This window comes from Phaethon aethereus (genome assembly GCF_964289735.1).
Source record: "Phaethon aethereus genome assembly, chromosome: 17".
NCBI lineage: Eukaryota > Metazoa > Chordata > Aves > Phaethontiformes > Phaethontidae > Phaethon > Phaethon aethereus.
The window spans coordinates 4,632,853-4,658,679 of record NC_138593.1 but is presented as its reverse complement, the minus strand read 5'-3'; the positions used below and the strand labels follow the sequence as shown (position 1 = coordinate 4,658,679).

Here is a 25,827-nt window from a genome sequence, read left to right as displayed (position 1 = left end):
TGGCTCCCTGTCCTTACTCCTCAGCACCAAACTCAGTCCAAGCAGGGACTCCAACATAGTTTTAGAACTTTTAGTTTGAAACTGTTTGTAAACTGTATGAAGTAGTGGCTGACTTGGTTTTCCATCTCAACAAAAGGCACTGAAGAACAGAAGGAAAATGAAAGACAACTTCTATCTCTGCTTCCAAAGTATTATCTTCCTAATTAGCCTTTAGAAATCATTAAGACATTATTCAAATCCAAACTTTAAAATATATTTCTTTATACCATGTTACATTATGAGTAATGGGAAAAATACTGATCTTCCAGAAAGATAAACTAGGTACAGCAAGAGAAGAAAAAGAGAACTACCCAATTCGTCTTGAAGAACTCATCTACAAGAACTAACTTGGTGGAGGAAAACGTCTCCCATTTGCTGCCATTTTATCTAATGTGAGACACAAAATTACACAGCCTGACTCAGTTGCAAAGAAAAATTATATCACCACTACTGGACTGTTCAAATGGAATGAATATTTGCTATTCGCCTCCATTAAGGAAATTTATCTTCCTTGAAATTGGCTGTGTTAACCATTCATTCTTTAGTTTTCCTCTAAAAATGGGCGTATTTCCAAATGATAATACATTTATTTCTTCTTTTGCCGTACAATTTTCAAATTGTTTACTGTTTTAAGGTAGGAAGAAGGCCAGTTCTAACGCCATGTTCTTTCTTGTACTGCAGCTAATGAGGTCCTCTTACTGCACAGGCATTGCTTCTGCTAAATGGACAGACAAATACAAGGGAATATGCTTTTTAGAGAAGACACAGCTTAAGAAAAGATAAGATTCTCTGGCATTTTGACACATCATTTTAGCGAAGGATTGACAAAGAAAGTAATAGTTTTGCACCAAAAGGTCTTTGTAACACAGAATTCCAGCTCATAAGTGCTTTCAGTTGAAAGCACCCCTATACAACTACCACACATAAAAGAGGAAGCTTTCCTCACCTTCCACTTCCTATAATTTTGGCTCTTTCCCTTCTTTTCTTACACCTTGAAGTATTCAGCCACATTCTCCCTCCCTGATGACATCTCACATCCTCAGTGGTGGGAACGTGCTTGCACAGCACAGATGTGGGCCAGTACTTCCCATATTTTGTTTTCAAAGTGTTCCTCCCAAAAGGAAAGGTCTTACATAAATCAAATTACAACCTCCCTCATTCAAAGACCACTAACATTTTATATCTACTTCATAAGAATACAAACAGAAACATAGCAAAGGAAGTTCAGCTCTGCATGTGCTGTGACCTCATGGTGAGCTGAAGACCCAGAGATGGAATATCTCCTCCCAGCACTGCACCACTTCCCACACCATCTCAGCACAGCCTCAACATGCTTTTCTCAGGTTTTTGATTCTTTAAGAATAAAATCAATGGTCATGTCACAAATTAAGCACGTTTATTCTTAAACCAACACCTTGAAGGCACGAATGCAAAACCTACAAAAGATGAACCTGGGTCTGGGAACAAGAAAGTCCACACAAAGAAATTAGTGAGAATGTGGTGAGTAAAGTATCTCATTTACACTACTGAAATTTCAAATTTTTTAGGCAACAGGAATGACCTGAAAACAGATAAACTGGATCTTGAAACAAAAACTGTGTTTCGATACATCTTTGTTCCTTTGCTATGATGCAACTTCACCATTTTCCCAAAGCCCAAGATTTATTGCCAGAAGGCACTTTGTAAAACAAAGCAGAAAAAGCTGATTAAAAGTTTCACTCCACATTCTCCTGCTTTACTGCAGGTTAGTTTTGAAGGACAAATGTTTGTTCTTTTCATGGCCAATATGATATAAAGTGGTGAACCAATGCCCAACTTCTAAAGTCACAGGACCACAACAACTACATCAAACATATCTTACTATTTGTTTTTCATTTTTTGTTAAATAACATTGACATTTAACTAACTGCCCAAAGGTTACACGCTCTTAAATGCAGCAGTACCTGGCATTTTAATACTATTTTTCTTCCTCTTTGTTAATGAAGGCGATTGTGTGAGTTGTTTTTGATTTAAGTTTGGATTTTTCCCCCAGTAGTGTTGTAACTGAATTTTGGTACATATATCCAATGCAATCTGACAAAACCTATTACAGAGAACAACCCAGAATAAAACTGTAACCTTACTTCTTCCTAATGACAAGTTGTGACAGGAGTGGAAGAGAAGATGACGTGCACGTTTGCTGGCCAGGTAGCGCTGAGCTCTGTCACTGATGAGGCTGAGGAACAGCAACAGCCTGAAACAGAATCAACCTCAGACATGTTAAGCAGAAGCATTTCACAAGGCAGCCATCTGACAGCGCTGTCTCCAGGCAGCCATGTCTTGCAGCAGCTTCCTTCTCTGCAGCAGCATTTCTATTTTGGTTTTTTCTCTCTTCTCGGCCAAGAATCTCATGAATAGTTTCAACCTAAAAAGCCTCATTCCAGCATGCATTGCTATTCAGTCCAGAGGGGAATAAACCCAGAATCTGGGAAAATTAGCACTGAGGAAAAGACTTTAGAACCCATTAAGCATAGCTGTGCATAGCTGCTGTGGTCTATATTTCACCAACTTTCATGATAACTCTTCTCACTTATTCTGCATGACCTCTTGGGGAAAACAAAGCCAGAAACCCTACGTTTGATTAAAAAAAACACTGACATGAAAGGTGAACTGGGATATGATTTATAAAGATTTTGATATTTTTACATGTGCAGTGATATTTAGAAAGGTTGGAAATGATGTTTAGATTTTATCTATTTCTGGTCAAATGAATTGCCAGAGGATTTTTCTGACAGTGGTTGTCCACAATTCAACGGCAGTGAATATGCAGAAAATGTGCTAGGTTCTAGGATTTCATTCATAAAATGTTGCAAAATGAATTCAGATGAGGTCGGAGCAGCAGCCTTTTCATATGTGCAGGATTTTCAGCGTGCAACACACCTGAAAACACACCTCTCTCCACGGCAAAGTCTCACTGAAGATTATTTTTGACAATGACAACCGTACCTGTGTTAATTGTACGGCATCTCTCTTGTTCTCGCCTCTGCAGCACCACATGAAGGGGGCTGATGTGTGACTTCCAGCTGCTCCAAGGGGCTCCTGCGTGGACAATGAGGAAAGCATCGTGCTGCTCTGCACCCGATCCTGAGCATCACACGTCCGAATGCACCAGACCAAGACAACGCATGTTGCCATGCAATCTCCACACTGACAGCCCTCAGCTATTTATTGGAGGCCAAAACGGTTTAGCTGTTTTGCACTTCCAGGCTGCAGCCTGAAGAGTTTTGGTTTAGACCACATGGAACTGCAGCTTGCAGGTTACTCAAGTTGGAAGCTCCTAGATGGCTTGGAAGCACCAGCCAACAGTGAATGTCCTTATTCACTTATTTCACAGAACTTCATGCAAAAGTCCAGGCTTTTTGTGTCTCGCAGACCAATCTTGCTAGTGACTCTCCCTTGAAATTTATGTTTAAAAAACCGCCATAACTTGGCTGCTGAGATCAGCATCTGTATTGACATGTTTATCTCTCTGACACCCTGTGTCACTTTGAAGACAGATTTTCTTCTCACACAAAGTTTTCTGATACGCATTTCACTAATGACTAGAATTTTATATTTAATATTTTGTTCACATGCCCACAAGGAACAGTACGAACAGTATTATAAATAGAAAAAAAATACACAATGATTAATTGAGTAGATTAACCTCCAAAACACTTGGACAGCTGTTTCAACATACTGCCTTTGAGGCCAATATGCTGAAACAGCTGTTCTTATATGTAAGGTAAAATTGTCTGCTTTGTTTTGCAATGCGAATACTCCAGGTCTATTTCATATCTTTAACGTACATCTGGAGCATTACCAAAATTTTTTATAATTTGCATATATTTTTTCCCCACGTTATTGGCAACTTCACCAATGTCAACTCACCTGTTCAACAATACATTCAAAACCAAATTAAAGTGGCTTTCTGTCATCTGTACATTGGATCCATATACTCACATTGCACACTGCTGTCTGTAGCAAGACGCTTACAGAACGGATGAATGAATTTGATAATTTTTATTTGTAGTTTTACAATAAGCACAAGTGTTCCTTAAATGGAAAGCATATTCTGGTTCATGGCGCTTTCTCTCCTTGTTTCCAAGACAACTCAATACACTGACACATGCAAACACACACGTGCGTACTATGAATATTCTTTTGTGATGTGAGCGATTTCTTCATTTATCGATGAAACAGTGGCCAACTTCTGTAGCATTGAAAGCCTACGAAAAACTTCTCACAGAGTAACTCACAGCAGGAAAACATTCAGGAAACTCTTCCCCTCCATTGTAAACGTAGACCACACGTTTTGGAAACTTTTTGCATCAAGATCTCCTGTCTCTTCTAGCTACATAAATAATCACGAGTCCACCTTGCAACGTCTTTATGCTTTCCTTCTACAACGCAGTGCCTTCAGTCAAGCTCTTTCAAAGAGAAGGAAATAACCTGGGAGGTTGGTTTGTGCATGCATGTCTCTATTTCCTCCCAAGACAGAAGCTAACAAAAATGGTGGCACTTTGGTCTTAAGGAAAGGGGTTACAGCCTCAGTCAGCCTTGCAGGAGCTGACCTGCAGAAGTTGCATGGCTGCACCTGACACCTGGCACTGGGATGCGCTGAATCTGTTCTGTGTTTCTAAATGAAACTCATTTCAGAACAAGTAAGACCTAAGCCCAAAAATTATTTGTCATGCTCAGCACTCCATGTTAAATCACATTTATACCCTCTGATTCTCAGTTGTAATGCTCTTTGGAATTTGCTTAATTATTGGGCTTTTAAGAGCTGGGGGTCAGGTACAGACACTGAGTAATGAGTGAAAACTGCACAGGCAAAGTAAGAGTCTGACCAATTCTGCTGTTTATCTGAGAAGTGAGATGTGACAAAGAAGGGAAGCAGCCGGAAATTGCGAGATGTTTTGAAAGAAAACACTTTGAATCATTGTTGGTTTATTGTTGCCATCTATCTGATTTTTTTTCCTATGCATAACAAAAAGTCCTGCTGGTTGCCATTATTGCCTGGGGGTTTTGTACTTGTGGTTCTCCGGCGTTCTGTAGGTTTTCAGAGTACATCAGGCTTTGGACCAGCGTTGGCTCTTGCCTATCTAAGTATCCTGCTAAGCACGACAGAATGGTGGTACACACAAATCTGGTCTATGCTTAGGGGTCAAGTGCCATTTCCAAAATAAAACCTATTTTTAAAGTACATGTCAGGGGTATAATACTAAGTTAAATGGCAATGCAAACTCAGGGCAAGGCAAATTCAGGCAAAAGGTCTTACTCATATTTCACTTATACCAGGTATGGATTTGAAGTGACACAAATGTGATTTACCTCCAAGCTTAACAGAGAGCAATTATGCTGAAGTGGGATGCTATTTATGCTGAATTCAGTTCAGTTTAGGGGCTGATTTAGAAACAGCTGTCTGTGATTTATTTTATAGAGAATAAGGTAGAATTCCATTAACAGCAGGGGAATACCTATGCATTTCACAGCAGCAGCCCCAGGGAACGTGGACCTCTTTTCCGTACGTGAATACATGATGATCCTCCTCCTTTCCATAAATATTTGGAGCCTACAGCTCTACTCTATCCTAAAAAACACAGAAAAAGAATTCAGCTAGATCTGAAAAGATTCAGGTAGATCTGAAGTTCCATTATGTCACTTTTTGTTTATTAATATATTTTTTAAAAGAGCAAGATCTTCAGTATGTGCTATGGGAAATCCCTGCCTTCCATTAGAGCTCCACTGCCTTGTACTAAGAAAATAGTTTATGAATACAATTCCCTTAATTCATGCACTCCCTAAATTTTAAAGATTGCCACTATTAACTTGCACACCATGTAGCCTTAATGATTTTAGGTTACATTTTATGTTACATGCGTCTATTTATAAGTGGTTTATAAGGGAGACTAATCAATATTTAATAGGCATTTTAAGTGTGCAACAGACATGAGTAGCATGAGTTAGAGGAGGTTATAGGCACATCAATAGAAGGGTTATAAATGCCTATAAGCTCTGGCTTGTAGGTAACCCATTGAGCCAATAGGATTCTGTAACAATTTTAATAGCAAGTTACCCAATTAATAACACTTTTATTAATAACTAAGTCTTTGTAAACTGTTTTAAATGGAATCATGTTATACAGGGAAGCAATTCTGTGACCTATCCCATCGACAAGTATTAGGGAGAATCTGTAGGTTTGTTTTTTAAATGCCACTCTCCTATAAGCTTGAACTAATACTGCAACATTTCAAATACAAACACCATTACAGTGTTATTCTGGGATTTGGGCTTTTTATCATACATCCTTAGGGTTAAATTCTGCTCTAAGACACATAAATTTAAGTCTCATGGGAGCCACTAGAGCTGCTTGCTGTGCATATCTCTGTGTGTAGGAGGGCACATCTTAGGCTTTTTATTTACAGAACCATTAATTAAATTACTGCAATTAAATATCAAATCAAATTGCATTAAGATAACATTAAGCACAGAGGAAGTCAGAATCAGAGCTTGTATTAGGGTTAATGGGAGTTACACGTGATTAGTTTTTAATGCACCTCTCCATAAACCGTACCCCAAAGGATGTAGCTTAAACTGACATACATGAAACAAAAATTTTATGCAAATATTCCTTTACAATGTCCTAGTTTTTGCATCATTTCCAATCGTTTGTGTGGCTTTCCTGCTATTTTTCTCTTAAGGTGAGTTACCCTAAGTGAAATGGAAAAGCTTTATAAATGACAGGTTTTGATCAACTCAGAGCAGTTGAGCACCACAAAATTACTAACTTGCAAGTAGTCCACAGGGCACACGCTTCAATAACAAAGCCATTCAAGATTATGATTTTCTGCTTTATTTTCAGTCTAACTCTTCTCTAATTAACTGTAATAGCAATAGAGATTTCTGAAAAAAAAAGTCAAAGGAATATAAAAGCCTGTTTTCTTCACTGTCACACCCACAAAACTGACAATCAGTAGCACAGATCTGTGCTACTGCTGAGTGCTGACGGACCTGCAAGACCACCAGCTTGCCAACAGCTGTGGCCAGGCATCTCGTTGTTCAACCCTTCTGAGATCCTCTTTCAAGCACCAGCTCCGCCATGCGAACCCCAGCAACCACATCGCCCGGGCAGCTGGTAGCTAAGCAGGAGGTGAGATCCGTCACTGCAGAGGTTTTGCATCACCTAGGAAACAAACGGAATCCCCTCAAAGTCTTGATTTTTTGCCATAGCAATAAAGGGGAAGGACTTAGGTTTCTGTTCCTTGCGTCATCAGGAGTGCGTTACAGCACGCCAGTAAACTGAAACAGATAGTTGTGAACCCTCCTTAAGGAGCCATACAAACTAGTTAGTGGAAAATCATCACTGAAGTGGAAAACGTTGTTACTGCATCAGACTCCTTGTAGATTCTTGCTGTATTCTGAAGTTAATGGTTTTTTTTGAGAATTTTACAGCAGAATTAAAAAAAAAAAAATGTTTGCATCTCCAATGATCAAATTAGCACAGAACTCTGTGTGCCTGTATTTCCAACTGGAGAAAATCATTAAGAAGATTCAATATTTATGTAATGCTTTATCGAAGTTCAATAGAAAAATCCAATATAATTTCCCAATTAAAATCACCTGCTAGTTGACTTACATCCATTACTATTATCTCAAGCCGCTGTATACTGAAGCTATTCACACAATAGTGTTATGTGAACATACATAGGTTAAAAATTAGTAATTACTGTCTAGACAATTCACTGTTAGCTATAGCTGAGTGAGTATAATGAATAATTTATTTGATGAATTTTGCATTCATTTTCCTCTTTGTGAATTGATCATGACCATGGAAAACTTGAAAATGTACTCCTCAGAATTATTTTCTGTGAATAATTCTTAACCTGAGTATTTTTCCACCAAACAAAACTATTCTAACTTGTGGTTTAAAATTCACATTATGGGATATAAGCTATGGAGACCATTGGGATTGTTCTTCTTTTCTTGAGCAGATAATCAAGTAACTAGCAACAATGCAAAAGTGCTCTTGCCAAAAAAAAAACCCTAGTTTGCAGCTCATTTTGTTAAATAAGTTATGTAGTTAAGAAAACAACTTAGAAGCAACAACTAATTCTAAATTTTAAATGGAAAATTTACAACTGAAAATAACTGATAAATATGAACCTATGTGAATGTTGTTATTTGTTCTACAAAAGGTCAAGTATGCACGTGTTCCTGGGAACGTATCATAGTACTTCTAGCTCTGTTGTAGATCTCCAACACGCTTATTTTTACAAACTACCTGTTGGTCACTTCCTATTCACTTGAGCTTCTGCTGCTGCTGAACAGCATCCGTCCTTGCGAGAGCATAGACCTGGATGTTGGGTGGGAGCTTCCAATGCAGCTAAGGTTTTATTAAAGGACATACCTGTTATGCAAGTACCTCACTAAAAATCCTTGCATAGGATCCTTTTAAGCTGAGCTACTGAAGTCCCTAGGTACATATGTGCATTACAAACTTCTAGAAAAGTAACTGGAAGAGAGACGTCTCTCCCTTGCCCTAACCACTTAAGTTAGACCCATTTTGTGAACATTTGAGTAGAGTAGGAAGGGTTCAAAAGGAGGGACTGAGAGCAGACTGCTCCTCACAGTCCATAAACTAGAGATGAAGCAGGAAGTACATCATCTTCGCTTTGAGTTTAAAAGCCCACAAGCAAAGGGAAAAAATAAGGAATAGCTGAACCGGGGGAGCACTGGAAAAATCTGTCATTTGGCTGAAATGAAAGCAGGTATTTGCATCTCTCCTTACCATCCTAAACTATATACTCTATTAAAATCTCTGCGACATCACTACTTGACTAAAAGATATTGCCCAGCTCCACGTAAGACTCGCTCCTTTTTCCTTCTCAGCACTGGCCCCACTAGGAAGCTCCCGCATCCCACCACCTTGAAGGATGCTCTTCGGAGGTGCCGGGGAGCCAGCACAGGACTCCTGATACCACTGGGCAGATGAACTTCTGCTCACAGCAATCACAGTGCCACTGTGCCCTGTCCTCTTGTCAACGTAACTGGGCTGACTTAGACACAACTCACTGAAAGTACACTGAAAATACCCTTCTTTAGTATCTGTAAGGGCCACAGTTTGCAGAGAGGTATCTAATAGAGTTAAACAGCAAGGTCCACTCAAAAATCCCATGAAGTGACTATCTGTAGCTCCTGGCGTCTTAATGAGTTTCAGAAATCCAGCCATGAGTTGCTCTTGAAAATCTCATCTCAAATTCTATAAACATGACTCGCAGTACTTCACAGTCACAGGGCTATCACACTTCATAGGGCTGGAGTTTTGCTTTTAAGATAAGTTGCTGGTCCCTAGAAACCAAACAACATTGCATGGTAAACATTTCTGATTTCTATTGGCAGAGTTAGATGTAAGCTGGCAATCTAGAGGTAAAAAGCTAAACAACCATTACAGCTCCGGATTCTGACACAGAATTTAATGGCATATTTTTCCCTTTGAAATTTGCTCTTCATTAGGTGAGCTTCAAAATGGGGGTTGAAACAATGAGTGTTTTTAACTCTGCAGCAGATCAAATGCGTTTTGACATCTGTACTCCAAGGAAGAAATGACACACTAATGAGAGACAGAGATCAAATACTCTGTCTGTCACTTAAATCTCTAGCAACATAAAGTGCATCAAGCCTCTTAACCCATGCTTGGCACACCAAAATGCTGCAGTGTCCAAATGGCTCCACGTTTTCTTCCTATCGAACTTCAATTCTTGTAGCTCCTCCTCTTTTGCAGAGCCAAGCCAACACTATAGGAATTAGCTTGCTCCTGACCACAAGGAAACACAAGGAGAGAGGACATGTGCAGGAATGGGGATGAATGAAGTGCAATTTTTGGATTATATTCTCTGCCTTCTTCCTCCTACTCCTGCTCTTTACTACAACCCTACTGGGAGACTGCACAAGCAGCAACAGCAAATACTGGCTGTGATCGGTGTGTAAGTCAGGGCAAGGTTCTTCCTCTGCAGGAATTGAGAAGAGCAGATTTGGGCTCTCTCCCAAGCTCCAGTACAGGAGTCATGCCAGTATTGGTATCATGGCACTGAGGTTTTGGGCAGTGGTATTCCCAGAAGATGTGGAAAGCAAGCTGGAATGACAAGAGTCATTGCCATTTCAATGCATTTACCAGCCCAGAATTAGAAGGTCCCAAAGATTATACAAAACTCAATTAGCTTCTTCCTGTCCTTGACCACAGTTTCAGCGTGTTGCCAACAATTCGTCCCTTGAAACTCACTGGATCCATTTCTTCCCCTAGCCACAGCAGGGAATGCATTTATTACCTCTCAAATAACCTGGAATTTGCAACACTTGCTCCTCTCCGCCTCATGCTGATGCCCTCACTTCTGCCATCCCCACAAGGGAATGTTGTCTTCTGCGTAGGACTGATCTTGAAAGAGCTCACAGACAAGTGCCAAGCAGTACAAAATGCAGTTTTGCCTTCCAGCTCCACAGGAGGCAGAGCTGTGAAACTGCTAATTCACAAACTTCAGAACTGAGCAACACAGAATATTATACAGCTGTCCCAAAGCACCATGTTAGGGTATCTTGATTATCTTAATGAAGCTGTAGTTTTAGCATTTTCAGTAAAGCTGAGGGACCTTTGGAACAAATTTCTTTATACACAATAGCTGCTTATAGGCTACATTACAACTTCTAAAGCTCTCTGATTGCTGCTCTGCTCCATCTTTATGATGCTGTTTTAAATGAATTTAAAAAATAGAAGTTACATGCAAAATAATTCCTAAGACTAACTGATATTGGGGCCTTGTAAATCAGAAGTAACTACATTAAGGTCAATGCCAGCTTTGAACAAGAGTTGTGTTAAATACAAACGACCCTTTAAAAAGAAATGTTTTCAGTGCAACCTGTACATAAGAGACATAGTACAGCATCTGCTTGGCAAGAACACGGTATGTTTGCATAAGCTAAGAACTATATGTATCACTCATACATGTATACACAATACAAAATTAATTCATGCAGAAGGGACGCTGCTGACTGTACATCTTACAAATACAGGCCAACAATTACATAGTCCTAATAAGACTTACTCTCCAGCTAGCAGAACAGCTCAAAAACAAACATAATTTTGTTCACGTGTGCCCATTACATTAATGTGCTGATTTAATTAACAGTAATTTCAGTATCTCTGAGACTTCTTCTCTGTTTTACAAATGATGCCCTTTTGATGAGGGCTTTAGTTCAAATTACTGGCCAATCAGCCAAGACTAGAATGCTAAGTTAACTGGCAATAAAACCAGAATGAACACTCTGGAAAAAATTACAGATGAGCCAAATTATTGGGTAATTGTTAAGGAACAAGAAGAGTCTCATTTTAGGCAAAGTGAAGGCTTTGCAGCTCCCTCCAGCACACTGTGTTTCCCTGGTCTGGGTCCTGTTAATGGTCTGTACCGCTCACAAAATCACTTCAGGTTGGCTCAGCTCATCCCTCTTGCAATCACTCTGTCAAGAGGTTCACTGTGCCCTTATTCCTGGCCTGCAGGAGGTCCTACCACTCTTGATAGTCTGTCAAGGGATCCCTCCATCACTTTGCGCTGAACTCCCATCAGCAAATTTTTCATAAAGACAGAAGAAGCAAACCTAAAGGAACAGAGGTAACCAAATAGCTCTCCAGAGGCAGCACAGCTCAGCAAAAGAGTACCTCTTAGCATTTTTCTCTACACATTTATTATTGGAACCACTTACTTCTAACAAGAATTTAGTGCCTGTGGATCCTTGGAGGGGGGTTTCTAAGAACAGTAACTCTCCTCATGGATCAAAGAGACCCTAGATCACGCTGGCTGCAAGAATACCTGGATGTGCTCCTACCCCTGATATATGGAGAGCATGTTAACTCTTCCAAATACAGCTTTATTTAGAAACACCAGACCAAAGATGCTACAAGTATTCGTCAATCAACTCTGAATTACGGTTTCTTTCCAACGATGAGGATGTGCAGTGCACATTCAGGCATCATTAGTGATCTTCAGAAAGAAGTCTCTCCAAAGCATTACACTTTTAGCAAGAAGGCAGGGCAGAAAGAACATGGAAGTGGCAATGCACACTGCCTCTTTGTCAAAGAGATTAATCACAGGAGTAGACACAGCATTGACCGGGAGCAGGGGAGGACCAGGCTATGCAGCTTGCCAGGCATGGCCACACAGCACAGGGAGGAGGCAGGTAGTGTTCAAGAGCAAGAGTGGGGAGAGATGTCCCGTTTATCTCTCCCCAGCAGTTGCTTGCCTGGATAAGCATAAATTAGTTTCAAAACTGCATTTTACAGCATTGACAATGAAGAAAACCAATGCCAGATTTGGGACGTTTGTGGGCACGTTATCTAAAGAGAGATGCTGGTGTGGGATCAGAGCAGGTGTTCCCATGGCACAGGCAATTCTGCCCCATTCCTGGTGGTGGAGAGATAGAATTTTTTAAAAGAGAAACGTGGGATATAAAAAGTCAGCTTGATATGCTGGAAGGGCCTTTGTTTCATGGGGCAGTCATTCACCCAAACTGCAAACGACTAGCAATATGTGGTCAAATCACTGCAGTTTGGTAAGCTTGATTCCCAAGAGGAGGATTAGTGGAAAATGCTGCCTTTAGGAGTTGATCCTGAGTAGCTTGCAACACCAGCTCTGAAGCACTTGGCATCAAGAATCCCTGCATATTCATTAATATTTTGGGCTATGGTTGTAACAAGTATCAGCAAGTGTATCTAATGTCATGAAAGAAAATTATTGCTTCACAGTGGAATAACATGGTGCTTTTACTCAAGCAGGCATAAAACATGAGTATGAAATCCCTCATATAATCTCTAGCTATTGTCATTCAATGTTTATCATCCAACACAGTTGAATACAATTCTTATCTTTGATGGATGTGGCACACAATAGCTGTTTTCTTGAGTGCATCATAAATATTAATAGTATTCACAGAGCTTCTTAAGATTTGTCATGTCACATTGCTTTCATGGAAACACTCAAAATGCCATTATTTTTGTCTCACCAACAGCAAATTCTCTTTTGGTTTCTTTCTTTCTTTTTTTACTCTCAAAATCAAATGGTAGAGTATGTTTAATTGAGCACAGAAAAAAAAGGGATAATGGTTCATACGGAGCAATTCCAAAATCTAGTTCAGATGCCCAGAATGAGACTGAAAGAGAAAAAAATGTGATACCCTTTGGAAAATACACGCCAGTTAAAATCGGAGCAGTTCATGAAATTGAAGAGATCTGGCTGGAATTTCATTTTTGGAAGAACCCCGAGAAAGAAGGCTGACATGATCGAAATGGTCCTACTCTGTCATATTCAGAATGGGACATTTTCACTTAAGAAAAAAAGCTTTTTTTCAAAATTAAAGACTTGCACATTATTTAATCGAGTTTAATCAGACACCTCAGTTCTTACAAGGAAACACATTTTTCTGCTGTTGAACAATTTTGATCAATCCAAAATAGCTTTTCTGAATGCATGTTCATAAAGCATGTTGAAATCTTTGTTCAGTCAGAGCAAAGCCCATGTGGGCATTCTTCATGACATGCGTTCACCACACATTTCTCTTCCTGCACGTTTGAGAGTCAAAGACTTCCCCTGGATCAAACTTAATAAAATCTTCAGTGGTTTGTATTTTGGCTCATACTTCTCAAGAAATCTTTTAAAATTTCATCTTTCTCCATAAAATTCACCCTGTGGTTGTCAGAACAGCCTTACAAAACCATTTAATTCCCTATGACAATTAATTTGAGGATGGTAATAATTGCAGGAGATACTATCTCTGCTACACAGACATAAAACACTTGCTATGGGCATGGGAAATATAAAGAAGAATTTCTTTGTTTCTTATTCTGTACTCTCTCCACAGTAGTTAATTTGCCTTGAGCTTAAAATCAATCCTTCCAGTGCGGGGTTTTAGGAAAGCTCAAGGCTTCAATACTGCTCCCCTTAATTAATGTTAAAACTCACACTGAAACCTGTGATCTGGGAGTCACAGATTCCACTTTTATTTTAAAAAAATCTTGATAATCCCCGATATTTCTGGGATGAAGATCTACTCTACATTGAATTTACTTTAAATATTTTTCCCATGAAATGGTGAACTTTGTGAATGACAAAATCATGTTCTGTGTAGTTCACTTTGCATGTAAAATAAAACGGAGATGCACTGTGTAATTTAAAGGGAACGGGAAAGCCAAAGGCCAAAATTATTTCAAGTAACAAATACGCATTAAGTGCAAAGGATAAACACGTATGGGACATTTTGCACATAAATACATTTTAACCATCCTCTAAAAAATATGTAAATCATCTAGGTTTGCTAGACATTACTGATCCTATTCCGGTATCTTTGACACTCCAGGATTAAGTGTTCTGGGGTTTTATAACTGACCCCAGAGAGAGCAAAGAAAAGAGCCTGCTAAAGCTTGACATTTTCTTATTTTAGTTTAAGGTGAAGCTAAGCTTCTTTCTAAGTCTGGTCAACTTCCATCTTGGCATGAATGTGCTCCTTTAATTGGTGGCTGAATATAAGCTACATTGCCGTTAGCAAAAATTATTTCTGTAGGAAAAATAAATTCTTTAAAGTTTTTATTTTTAAACACTCCCTTTTTGGTAGCTGGATTCAACAGTGTTCTAGGTAGGAACATGGACACTCAAATTCACATTACTTCAAACATCTTTTAACTTGTACTGAATTAAAATAAATGCACAGAAAAATCTTTTCCCCAAAGAAGGGCACAAGAATCATCATGAATGAAAGCCGTGGCAGAATCTGAATAATGGAACAGGATGTAATCTCAACAGACTCTCAGACAAAAGCTACAAAACAAGAGAAGCAGTACCAGGAAACACATGGTTTCTAAACTTTAGAATAAGTGCTTATTTGACTAGAGGCTCACACAGGCATCGCTCAGCATGGACCCACTGCAGACCATGGCTGGATGGGGCTGCATGTGGACCTGTCTTGAGTTTGTGCCATGACCACAGCTTGCTTGAGGGCTTGCATATGGAGACTACTGCTCTCCAGGCATGTGACAACATTCCCAACACAATCCAGGCACCCAAGTCCTGTCTCTTTTATGCAGGGTAGGCAAACCCAAATATTTTAGAGAGGGTTTTTTATTTAGTCAATCATTTTTGGAAAATCTTCCCTTAAAAATATTTTACATTTTTAATCGAACCTTTAAGGTGGAAAAGCATGCAGCCCTTACCAGGCAAGATAGATCAGAATAGGGCAGCAGTGGACTCTCCATGAATAAGAGCTCGAGGCCATGCCATCTCCTCTGCAAATGGGGATTTGGTGGCATTCACACCAAACTGCATTTACCCTCCTATTCCTCACTGGATACTTGGCAACCAAAGCTAGAAGTACATTAAAAAAAAGCTTTTTCTAAACAAATAAGCAAAGTGTTGCACTCAGCAATTCCCTTTCAGCCTGAGTTATAGAAATGGGCATCTTTAAGGATGATTTCTCCGGGTGTTCTTGTCAGTACGTTTGCTAGCAGCAACTGGAGATGCTATTATTCAGCCTCTCATTTAAAAGAAACCTCACTGGAGTATATACAGCCATCTGTGGTTCTAAGTGATTCACAACATTAGTATACCATGAGTCAACCAATAGCTTACATTTTTTGGGAGGAAACAAGATTTCTGAAGACACAGATTGAATACTCGTAGGATATAAAGAAATGTTTCAGGCTGAGGGGCTCAGAGCACTGGTGAAATATTGATTGTTGCATTTGGAAAACACTTTAGAATAATGACAGTCTGGGAATTACAATTCTCTTACTATACAAGAAAGGATCTGTAGCATGTATATCTAAAACACCAGTACTGCCAGTCACAGACCAAGCCATCATCTTCCTAGATAAGAAGAGAAAGCTAGATATTTGTGTATTATTAAACCTGTTGTTCCTCAAGCCTTCAGCCTCAGCTGGAGCCTTCTTACAAAAACAGTTAAAATGCATCTCTTCAATGTCTTGTTCTTTACTTTGACTAAGTTCCAGAAACTGGTTGCCTAGACGCTCCCTGAAAGACCTGGATTTTTCTTCCCCCCTCCCAACCGTTAGTTAGATAACAGATTAATCCAATCATATCTATTTGTGACAGAAACCTGGATGACAGGCTCAAAGCTGGTGAAGTGTTTGTTTCTCGTACCCCAGGAGTCAGGCTCCACTGACTACCTTGCTACCAGCAATTTTCCATAACTATGGAAATTGCAGGTTATGTCTATTTAAATCAAGAGAGATAACTGTGAGAATTGTATTGCCACTGGATAGAATAGATTTATCTGTGCTACCAATTTCTATAATTAGCAGGACATACACTTCCACTTTGTGAGATTATTATAATGCAACATTATTATATTAAGACAAATCAAGGCATCTAGTTTAGATCTAACTTTACAATGTTCTGACAGATCTGCTGGATGCCTAAAACACACCTTCATCTGATGCATTAAACATGGACCAGATTCACAACTCGCATCCTACTTCAATGCCATAAAACTTATTTTGAAATAATCACCTGCAGCATTTATAGTTAGTAATTGTAGTATCAGAAGGCAGATTCTTCGCTTGACATTCAGTAACATAACAAAATAGTGGAACCAAAAAGAGCTTCAAACAGGGTTGTGTTCCACTTCCTCACCTTCATCTGTTATTCTACTCAACATGATGAAAATGGATCACCTTGCTCCTTTTTGGGACATTAGTTCCACATGTTAATCTGAACACCAGATGTTGGAATAATCAATTATCGGAGACATTTATTGTCAAAAAGAAAACGAGATAAGCCTCACAGGAGCAGAGCAGCTGACGTTTTCATCTGACACTCAGTGCATCATGGAAAGTTAAACTGAACAGCCGGGCCCAGATCCTCAAAGGTATTTAAGGATGTGTTTGTATCTTGCAAGAGGATGGTGCAGTAATGCTCAAGCTAGAAGCCTGCATGCTATGCACAAAATAGCCACCTCAGCACGGTGTTCAATCTCATTCATTTTCTATATGTAAAATTTCTCAACAGTTTTTTATCTTAAAAGCTTATGGTAAAAACTTAGACAAAACTAAATATTCCTTTGGCTCTCCTCCAAAGAAACCTCCAGGAGTCAAATATTCCGGCTTCTAAATAGGGTCCAAATTAAGGGAGCAATCCTCCCATCCATGCATTTTTACCTGAATTAAATCGGCTTAAATAGTTATGCACAGCTTTAGGTGATAAAACAGCATTTACATTCTTCAAAGCCACTCATCTGTGCTGTCATTAGTTCTTGATGGTATAAATCCTACCTCTTTTCTAACCAAAACAATTTTTAGTGATAATAAGCAATAGTATTGTAAGATTTTTTTTTAAAGTGTTTTAAGAAGTACCCTTGAGTATGAAAAGTGACTTACAAATCATTCAGAAATGGGTAAAGCTGAGTAAGAGTGACTTAATTTCCATTTAATTTTCCATTCTCATCAAGCTTGGGTTATTCAGGTCTGATTAATTTATGTCTCTAAAGTGTTCTGAAAATACAAAACACTACATAAATACTAAATAATAATAGAGTACTTAAGGAAAAAATAATTTGTTAATTTGCATGGAGATTTAGGAATTAGCATTTATTTATTTTCCTTATGTAAGCAGGCCCATCCCATCCCTTTTAGCTATCAGAAAATGCTCTAGCAGTTACAGGACACCGCATCTTTGCGTATTTTATATGCCACAGTTCACAGAAAATTAATGTGAATGACTTGCAAAATTGCACTTATAGAGGAATACACACACATAGACAGTTTTCATTTGTTTCAAATCCACTGTCCCTTCCTAACAGGAACCATATCGGGATTAAACCAGCAGCACCCTGAGGGATTTCAGAGTTTGCTACATTTTGAGCTTTTTGTTTCCTCAGCCCATTGTCCAAAGAACTTAAGACTTTCACCGACCACTTCTAAAGCAGGCTGAAAAAAAGTAACTAAGAAAGAATCCTGTATTTTCCTACATACTTTCCCTACATACATAAGATACCTGGGTATTTTATGACACTTGTCTCAATACATATATTTTTATACCTCTACGGCTATACAAGAGGACAATTAAGCGTATATCCAATTTTCATGCTCAGAAGGGATGAATTTCCCAATCTAGCCTCCTCTTCAGAAACAAAACCTTCCAGGAACAAAATGCAGGCTATGGGTATAAGCACTTCAGGAGAGCAGTCAGTTTATAAAACAAAGACCAGGTAGGGTAGGTTTGAGAGGCGCAGAATCTTGTGTGTTCATCTCAGCATAAGGAAATGAAAACTGAATACTAGACAAAATAAACAATCTGTTTCTAAAGTGGTGTAAGATGCACACAGCAACACCATCTGGGATCAGACCATACGTGAGGCTGGAAATGGTGCCAGCGAGACAAGAAGCGCTTTGTGCTCTGAATTGATTTTGAACTGGTGCTCTGGTCACCTGCTAAGCAGTAACAGGGTCATGTTTGGACTAAACAAAAAATAGGGGTGGTGTTTGTTTGTTTGGGGGGGGACAGGCTGAAAGATACTCTGCTGTCCTTTCACATCTCAAAACGTTCCTCAGTAAAACTGAATGTGTTTTCCCACGCAACTTTGGCTGTACGCACACAGACTGGGTCACTCCTTTTCCACACTGTTCTCAGCAGCTGGGAATGATGGAAATGACACTATAGCTTAGCGAGAGCATTCCCCATTATGTTCCTCTATAATAAGTGCTACAGGACCGAAGCCTCTCAGCAGGCACCTGATTTACAGGCAGAGCCATAAGAAGAACTCCAGGAAGCAAGCCGACCCTCACAGCAGCAGCAGGGTTATCACAGGTGTCATCCAAACCAGCTCCTGCGAGAGCGCAGGCTGCATGCAGTCGCGATCACCCATCCTGATAATTTCTCTTTTCTTTTCCATGCCAGCCAGGGGTGGTCTGCGTTCCCGCAGCATCCTCTCTGTGCACAGAGTCTACATCGCTCACCCAGAAGTAGAGATACGACTTTCAGAAAGCAAACCCTAAAATTACTGGACTGTGCTGTTTCCATCTGGATGTAGTTCCCTTGGAAGTCCCAACCGTCTGGCCCTGTGTAGTTGTTGAAACTGGATGTTTCAATTAGAAGGAGCTCAAGGATTTGGGGAGAACTGTCAGATGATGCAGAAAGCACGCTCTCTTTCAATATGAAATTTTATTTTACTTTCTCTCATTCGTGCAAATGTTTTATTTACATATTTTGAATGCACTGAATTTGGCAATAAATAACACACAGATTTATTATATGGAGGATCATTCAAGTTGAAATGGATAGTTTGGGAGGAATTCCCAATATTCCAAGATTGTATCTTAGTCCGCTTCCAAAAAATATGCAAAACCCCTCAAGAAACCCACATTATTTTTACAGTTCTACAGAAGGAAGAACAGCTGGTTTTGCTACACTAAGTATTTCTACTTTTCTCACACCTAACAAGTTTCCAGTTACTTCCTCATGTCCGTATCAAGGCTTAAAACTCTCTGTTCCCTTTTAGTTACAGCATAGAGGCATTGCAGTTTATCATAATGTTTTTTCACCAAGTTACGTTGGATAAACTCATCTCAGAAGCAGGCTAAGAGGAGGCACAGAGCACAGCTGATGGGTGCTATCCTGGACAGGATTTCACCTGTAGACTCTTCTCCCTGGCTCTGCTTCCTCCTATGCATCTCAAAACAGTGCTTATTAATACACTGCTGATTTCATACCAAAGGACTAGTCAGAAGTAATCTGCAATATTGATTCATTACAGTAAGATTGTCTGCTAACAAGGAACTATTTTTTGCTACATAATGTGCAAAAATCGGCTGTATCTTCACTTTGAAAAACCCAAAAGAAAAAACAAACAAACAAAAAAAAAGCCTTTCAAGCTTGCTATCAGATGTAAATGTTAAGAACATGAGATCTGATGTTAAGGGCTTCATAAACTCACTAAAGCAAAAGATCAGCTCTTTTCATCAGGCTATTATTCAAACGTTTACCATGCAGTCTCCCATATATTTATCTACAAAAAAAAGCAAGCTAGTAATGAAAAAATATCCCCATCGCTGTCTCCAGAGTCACCACAATGCAATGACAGAATAAATTATCTGGGGGCTCTTTCAATTTTCTCCTGTTTAAGAAAGTAGCACAGAAAACAAAGACAAACTCATGACCAACTGCAGCAACGAAACATGCTGTTCCAACCTATATGGAAGAGGATGTCTTTTTATTAAAAGAACTAAAGTGGCCTACAGAAAGAGAACCACACATTAAAGTTCTTTTTTGTTTTGCAGGATTTCACAGCTAATTTCTCCTCCACTGAGCTGTTATTGAATCCACCTCAATCTTCTTACTGGAAAGAAATTTTTCCTCTTCATGACACTGAGCTGCGCTTCTTCATGAAAACGCTGGTGTCATTACCACTGAAACACCATGAGGTTTTGGTAATCCCATCAAAACGTTCACTCCTGCAAATCAAGGACTGAATGTTTTGCTCAAACCTCAACTGTCTAAGGAACTCTATGTTTTCATCTATAAATATTCAATGTTTACACTGAAAAGGAGCAGCAAGTAATTTATGTTCAGTGCAATGGCAAAGGCATGGAAACGCACTGGTTTCTAGATCCTTCTGTGGTGCTCTTCTGGGGGAACAAAGTCCAGGAGATGACAAAACTCTCCTTTACAGATACCACCGGCACTCAGAAGGCCTCACCAACGAGAGAGGCAAATCCTGAAGAGGAACGAACATTAAAATGCATTTAGTTCATTCAGAACTCTGGGCCTTGGGAACGTGTTTCTCTGAACAACACAGGATAATGCATAGAGCAATTATTTTTTGCTCCTGACTGGGCAATGCAGTGCCAGAACCTGCACCAGTTAGTGACAAATGAAGCAGCACTGCAAACTGGCAAACATAATGCGAATACAAGCTGTTGTTTCTGCCATCGCTGTCATCAGTCCTCCTATCAGCCTTGGGCCAAGCCAGTCAAGGATGCTCACATGCAACAACCAAGTAATAGCCCACATGAGACCCCCATTTAAGGACTACAGTCATAAATTCACAAAAGAAGATTTTTCCTTTACTCCATGGTTAGTTTACAATGACAAAGAGTCAGAGACTAGATTAGCTCCACTTTGAATTCAGGTTCAGCCTGATTGATTTTGTCCAAGGACATTTAGAGACAACTGAAGTTGCCAGCATCTGCCATAACTGCAAAGAGATAAGTAAAACCCTGGCAAAACCCTTGCAAGGGACAGCAGCAAAGCTCTGATTAAACATTCACAGTGGGCTTTTGGTTTGAATTCGCTTTTCGTTTCTATCTGTGGTGCTCTGCGCAGCACGAACTCCATGCTATCCATTTGAAACCAGCAATGCTACATGCAAGACTGTTCATGACCACATTTTGTCATTATTATATCTGATTCACCATTACTACTTGGTAATATTCCATCCACACAATTAAGAGTTTTGTTTCATCCCCTACACACTGAAAAAAAACCCCACCAAAACCACTAGAAGAAAATTCTCTATTAACTTTTCTGCATATAATTTCTCCTCTATCAACGAGCTGCCCATAAGTGTAGCCTTTGGCAGTGAGAACTGGAAATTAAAATTATTTAGGGTCTTGTTTACCATTACAAGAATCTTTCCTTGTTTCTGTCCTAGTAGGAGAAGCTAGCAGTCTTGCAGAGGAGAACATCACTGTTTGTTGGCTATATGGTGTAATAGAAAGCAAGCCAGCAGAGACTGACTCGGAAAGGAAGGGCAAATGTTCATAAGAAAGTAAACAAAAATTAACAGAGTGTTTCTGAGGGAACTGGTGTAACATCCAGGCTTTCTGGCTGTTTCTCTAGTTTTACACCAGAATATCCCCAATGAAATCACTGGTCGTGTGTAAGCTTAAAGCTCTAGTACTAAAAGGTCCATCAGGCCCAAGCATAGGCCAAAGGTCTCTCCTAAAAAAGGTGCATTTGATTTTAGAAGGAAGTATTTGCATTTTGTAAATAAATCATCATCTTTAAGCTTTCTGCACACATACACCTTAAAACCTGCCTGGAAAATAGGTCCAACACCTACATCTTCAGGACATTTTGTCCTTCCTCTGTAACTCAAAACGGACCTTTTATTAAATTGACACTTTGCAGCTCACTGGATTGTGTGGCTCTTTGGGGAAAAGCAAAGCAGAAAACAGTCCAGTTGTTTGGTTTAACAATGAAGTTCCTCACACATGCCTGCTAATTTATTTCATTGAAAATGTCCCAACTAATTGCAACATTTACCCTTAGAGCACATGCATGGCAGTCACATTAATACACCAGAAGACAATGGCTCCAAAGGAGCTATTACCATGTACCAGGCCAGTAATCCACAAACGGTGAAGGATTTTCACAAAAGACTCAAATGGTTTCCAAGGAGCCATTATGGCATATCAGGTAAATAAAATATTATTGAAATGTATTTTTTGCATTTAAATCACTTGCAGCAGGTGCACAGGAAGTAGCATATAATAAAATGGCTCACATTCCCTTGAATACTAACGAGAATCAACGGAAGCATTTAACAAAAAGAAGCAGCAGCAGATTCTTACCATTGCGAGAGGAACAATTCCCACAAACATTGTTCGGCTGACAAAGATCTCGGAGACCACCAGTTCACTCACAGAGTCATCTCGAGGGTATTCCACCTGCCAAGTAATTTGCTGGGCCCCTGCCAGGCTGCTAGTGTTGTCGATCTCGAAGTCCATCTGCAGGATCTCGTAGGAGGACATGTTTGCTCTGGAAAAAAAAAAAAACAAATTTCCCACAACATCAGCAGGATGTTAATAACAAAATATTTTTTGATTTCTCTTTTCTGTCCACCAGAAGAGTAATCATTAAATTCAACATGCAAACTTGAAGACACTGACAGAAACCTAAATCAAACTACAGACTGGGCAACAGCTATACTTTATAGCTAAGGGGACACTGTAACTTTTAGTTTCCTGAAATGGAGGTATTTTTCCCATTAAACTCAGGCATTCATTCTCTGTAATCACAATGAATTTACAGAATAAGCCCCAAGCCCTGGGAACTGCATTGCACAGATGTTGCTAAATTATTTAATATAGCATTATTATAATTTTGTTTCTGCAAATACTGATGTTCCGAAACAACAGAATACTTGGTCATTCCTTATGCTGTATCAGAAATGAGCTCTTGGGAGGTGGGGTGGGAGGAAGCAGTCTTTCAAACCCAAACTTGTCTTTATCTCAGTGAAAAAACGGATTTGCAGAAATTCTACATGACAAAAAATGGAGGGTAGATTATTCTTATTTTTCAATTCATGAAAACGTTCTTCTCATCAGTGGTGCAGACTTGTAATTATATGGTGATCATTATACATTTCTCACCTGGAAATAAACGTTTAAAGGTAAAGAAATGGATGTAAATGCATAGTATTCAGAACTATATTTAAAAATTACTTCTGCTTCTTTTGTTAACAACAACACTTAGCACTCTCCTCTGGTCCAACATTATGTAACTATTAATAATAGAAAGGCAGATCTTATCTTCATGTTGCAGAGAAGAAAACAGACACCAAGATTTAACCAACACCACTTGGCATATCCACAGCAGGGACCTATTTAGAAAACAGACCTTTGCTCATCCAGCACTTTACTCCCACAAAAATTAAGGTACTTTACAAAGCAGCATACAAGTTCCTGCCGCAACTTCCCAGACAGACACCTGCAGTGTGGAGACCTGATGCAGCTTCAAAACATGGAGGTGGGATGGGAAAGGCAGCTAACTTCACTACAGACCCAATTGCTTAATCATATTCCGTTGATGAGACAACCGATGTTATAAATATTACTGAAGTTTCAGGGTAAATGCTCATAAAATAGGTTAAAGTCTGAATTTGCAGCATGTTAGGGCATTCTGTAATGACATGAATGTGCTCTTACCGTGAGCATGAGAGCACTTGTTCGCAATCCAAGGACATGTGCTGTGCACGCAAGCACCCCTCAGTAATCACCCACCCTCCAGCCTGTCCCACGGGACATTATTTGTGTGCTCTTACCCTATCACGACTCCAAGAGCTGTGTTCATAGACAGTTTTAGCCTGCCGCTACAAAGAACAGAGTTTGTTTGCCACTACAAACATCCCTTTCCTCTTCCCAACTGCACAGAGGCTGAATCTGGGTTTGCCACATGTTTCTGAAGGCGCATTGTAAAGGAAAAAAATCTGAACAGGAATTATTGATTTTCATGTTTTCTTTCTGACAACAAACACCACAAACATATGCTTCAATGCCTGGAGGATAAATATTTTCCACGCTGACAGAAGAGAATATCTACCTCCAGGCAAAACTAGATGCTATTAAGGCATCTTTAGGGTGGCCAACCAGACAATCAGCAAAAAACTTTTAAGAAAAATATTATTACACAATATTAGGGATGTAATTAAACCATTTCTGTTAAAAACATAACCACTGTGGGCACCACGATGTGGTACTCAACTTCATAGTGTTCTGCATAGCACTTCTCGCAGTTTGTTTTATCTAAATTACAGAAGATAAATGTGCTCACAACACAAAGTTTAGAGATGAGCTTTACACTAACAATGCATCTACATATTTGGCGGGTCAAGGTATGTTTAGATCTGCAATTTAGGTTCAATCTGTTAAAGTCAATAGTTGCCACTCACAAAAACACCAACAAGTGTCCCAAATTCCGAACAAAACCACTGATGGAGGGTTTTGCTTTAGATTCACCACTTAAATAATACAGGGTTAGTCTACACTGATAAATCCATTCCACATGTCCCACTGATTTGCACTTCTTTGAGCTCGGTCCATCATGCCTTCAATTATTCCTTCCCTGTTTTTCTTTTTACGCATCCAAATAGTAACCGTAATAGTGCGTTTATATTTTTAAGACAGACTGGGACTCAGATCTCCCTAAGAAAAGCATGTATGTGTCTTGCCTATATAGAAAGCTGAAGTAATTGCCAGGGAGTTAAATGACTCTTGTGCCTGTAAATATGCGAAGACCTTCACTGCATGCTTAGCACGGCCGTATAGCTACAGAAGCATAAAAACATATAAAAGCATAAAAACATAAGTCTCATTTAAAGGCAGACATGGTTATACACTGCTAGATTAGAAATGAGTCTCTGTGCATCTAGAAAAGAGCAGCAACTCACATACATACAACCTTCTTCAGATCTCACATTAACATGAACTGAAGTAAAGCTGACTTCCTGGGTCCTGGTTCCAAAGAGAATCCTCCTTATCATCACCTGGAAAAACAACATTGCTTGTCAAATGTTTTCTGCTTTGTCTCAGAAGCAACTCATGTAGCATGACTTATTGATTAAAGAAGGATCCACTTTTTCTGAAAGAGATGGACTTACTGTATCTAACCACCTTTCACTTACGGTTTCTCCACTGAGTACATAGCTTTAGCAAACCAGTATTCAACTTTCTGAACTCCTTTATTCACCAGCAGGTTTCTAGTTACCTATGGAACAGCAGGTCAATGAATTCTCTCTAAAATTATTGTCTCCCTTTTTTTCTCTTTAGGACAAAGATTCAGCCTTCAAGCAACACCAAGTGTTACAGTATCTGGGACACAGAGTACTCCACAGACTAACCCTCTTTGTTCTAAGTCTCTTCCCAGGTTACAACTATAATGGGCCCATGATAAAGCCTGGAAAGTGAATTTCTTTCTTGCTCAGACTAGTGCCTTCCTA

At 39.4% G+C, this 25,827-nt stretch overlaps 1 protein-coding gene across 1 annotated transcript in view; it reads right to left on the bottom strand.

The window, feature by feature from the left end:
- The window catches only part of TMEM132B (transmembrane protein 132B), a gene marked incomplete at its 3' end in the record, with an annotated part of 250,204 nt that overhangs the window by 53,497 nt on the left and 170,880 nt on the right, over positions 1–25,827 (bottom strand). Inside the window, exon 4 of the mRNA XM_082007704.1 lies at positions 22,682–22,868. Coding sequence (XP_081863830.1) covers positions 22,682–22,868 — 187 coding nt within the window. The remainder of the gene's footprint in view (positions 1–22,681; positions 22,869–25,827) is intronic.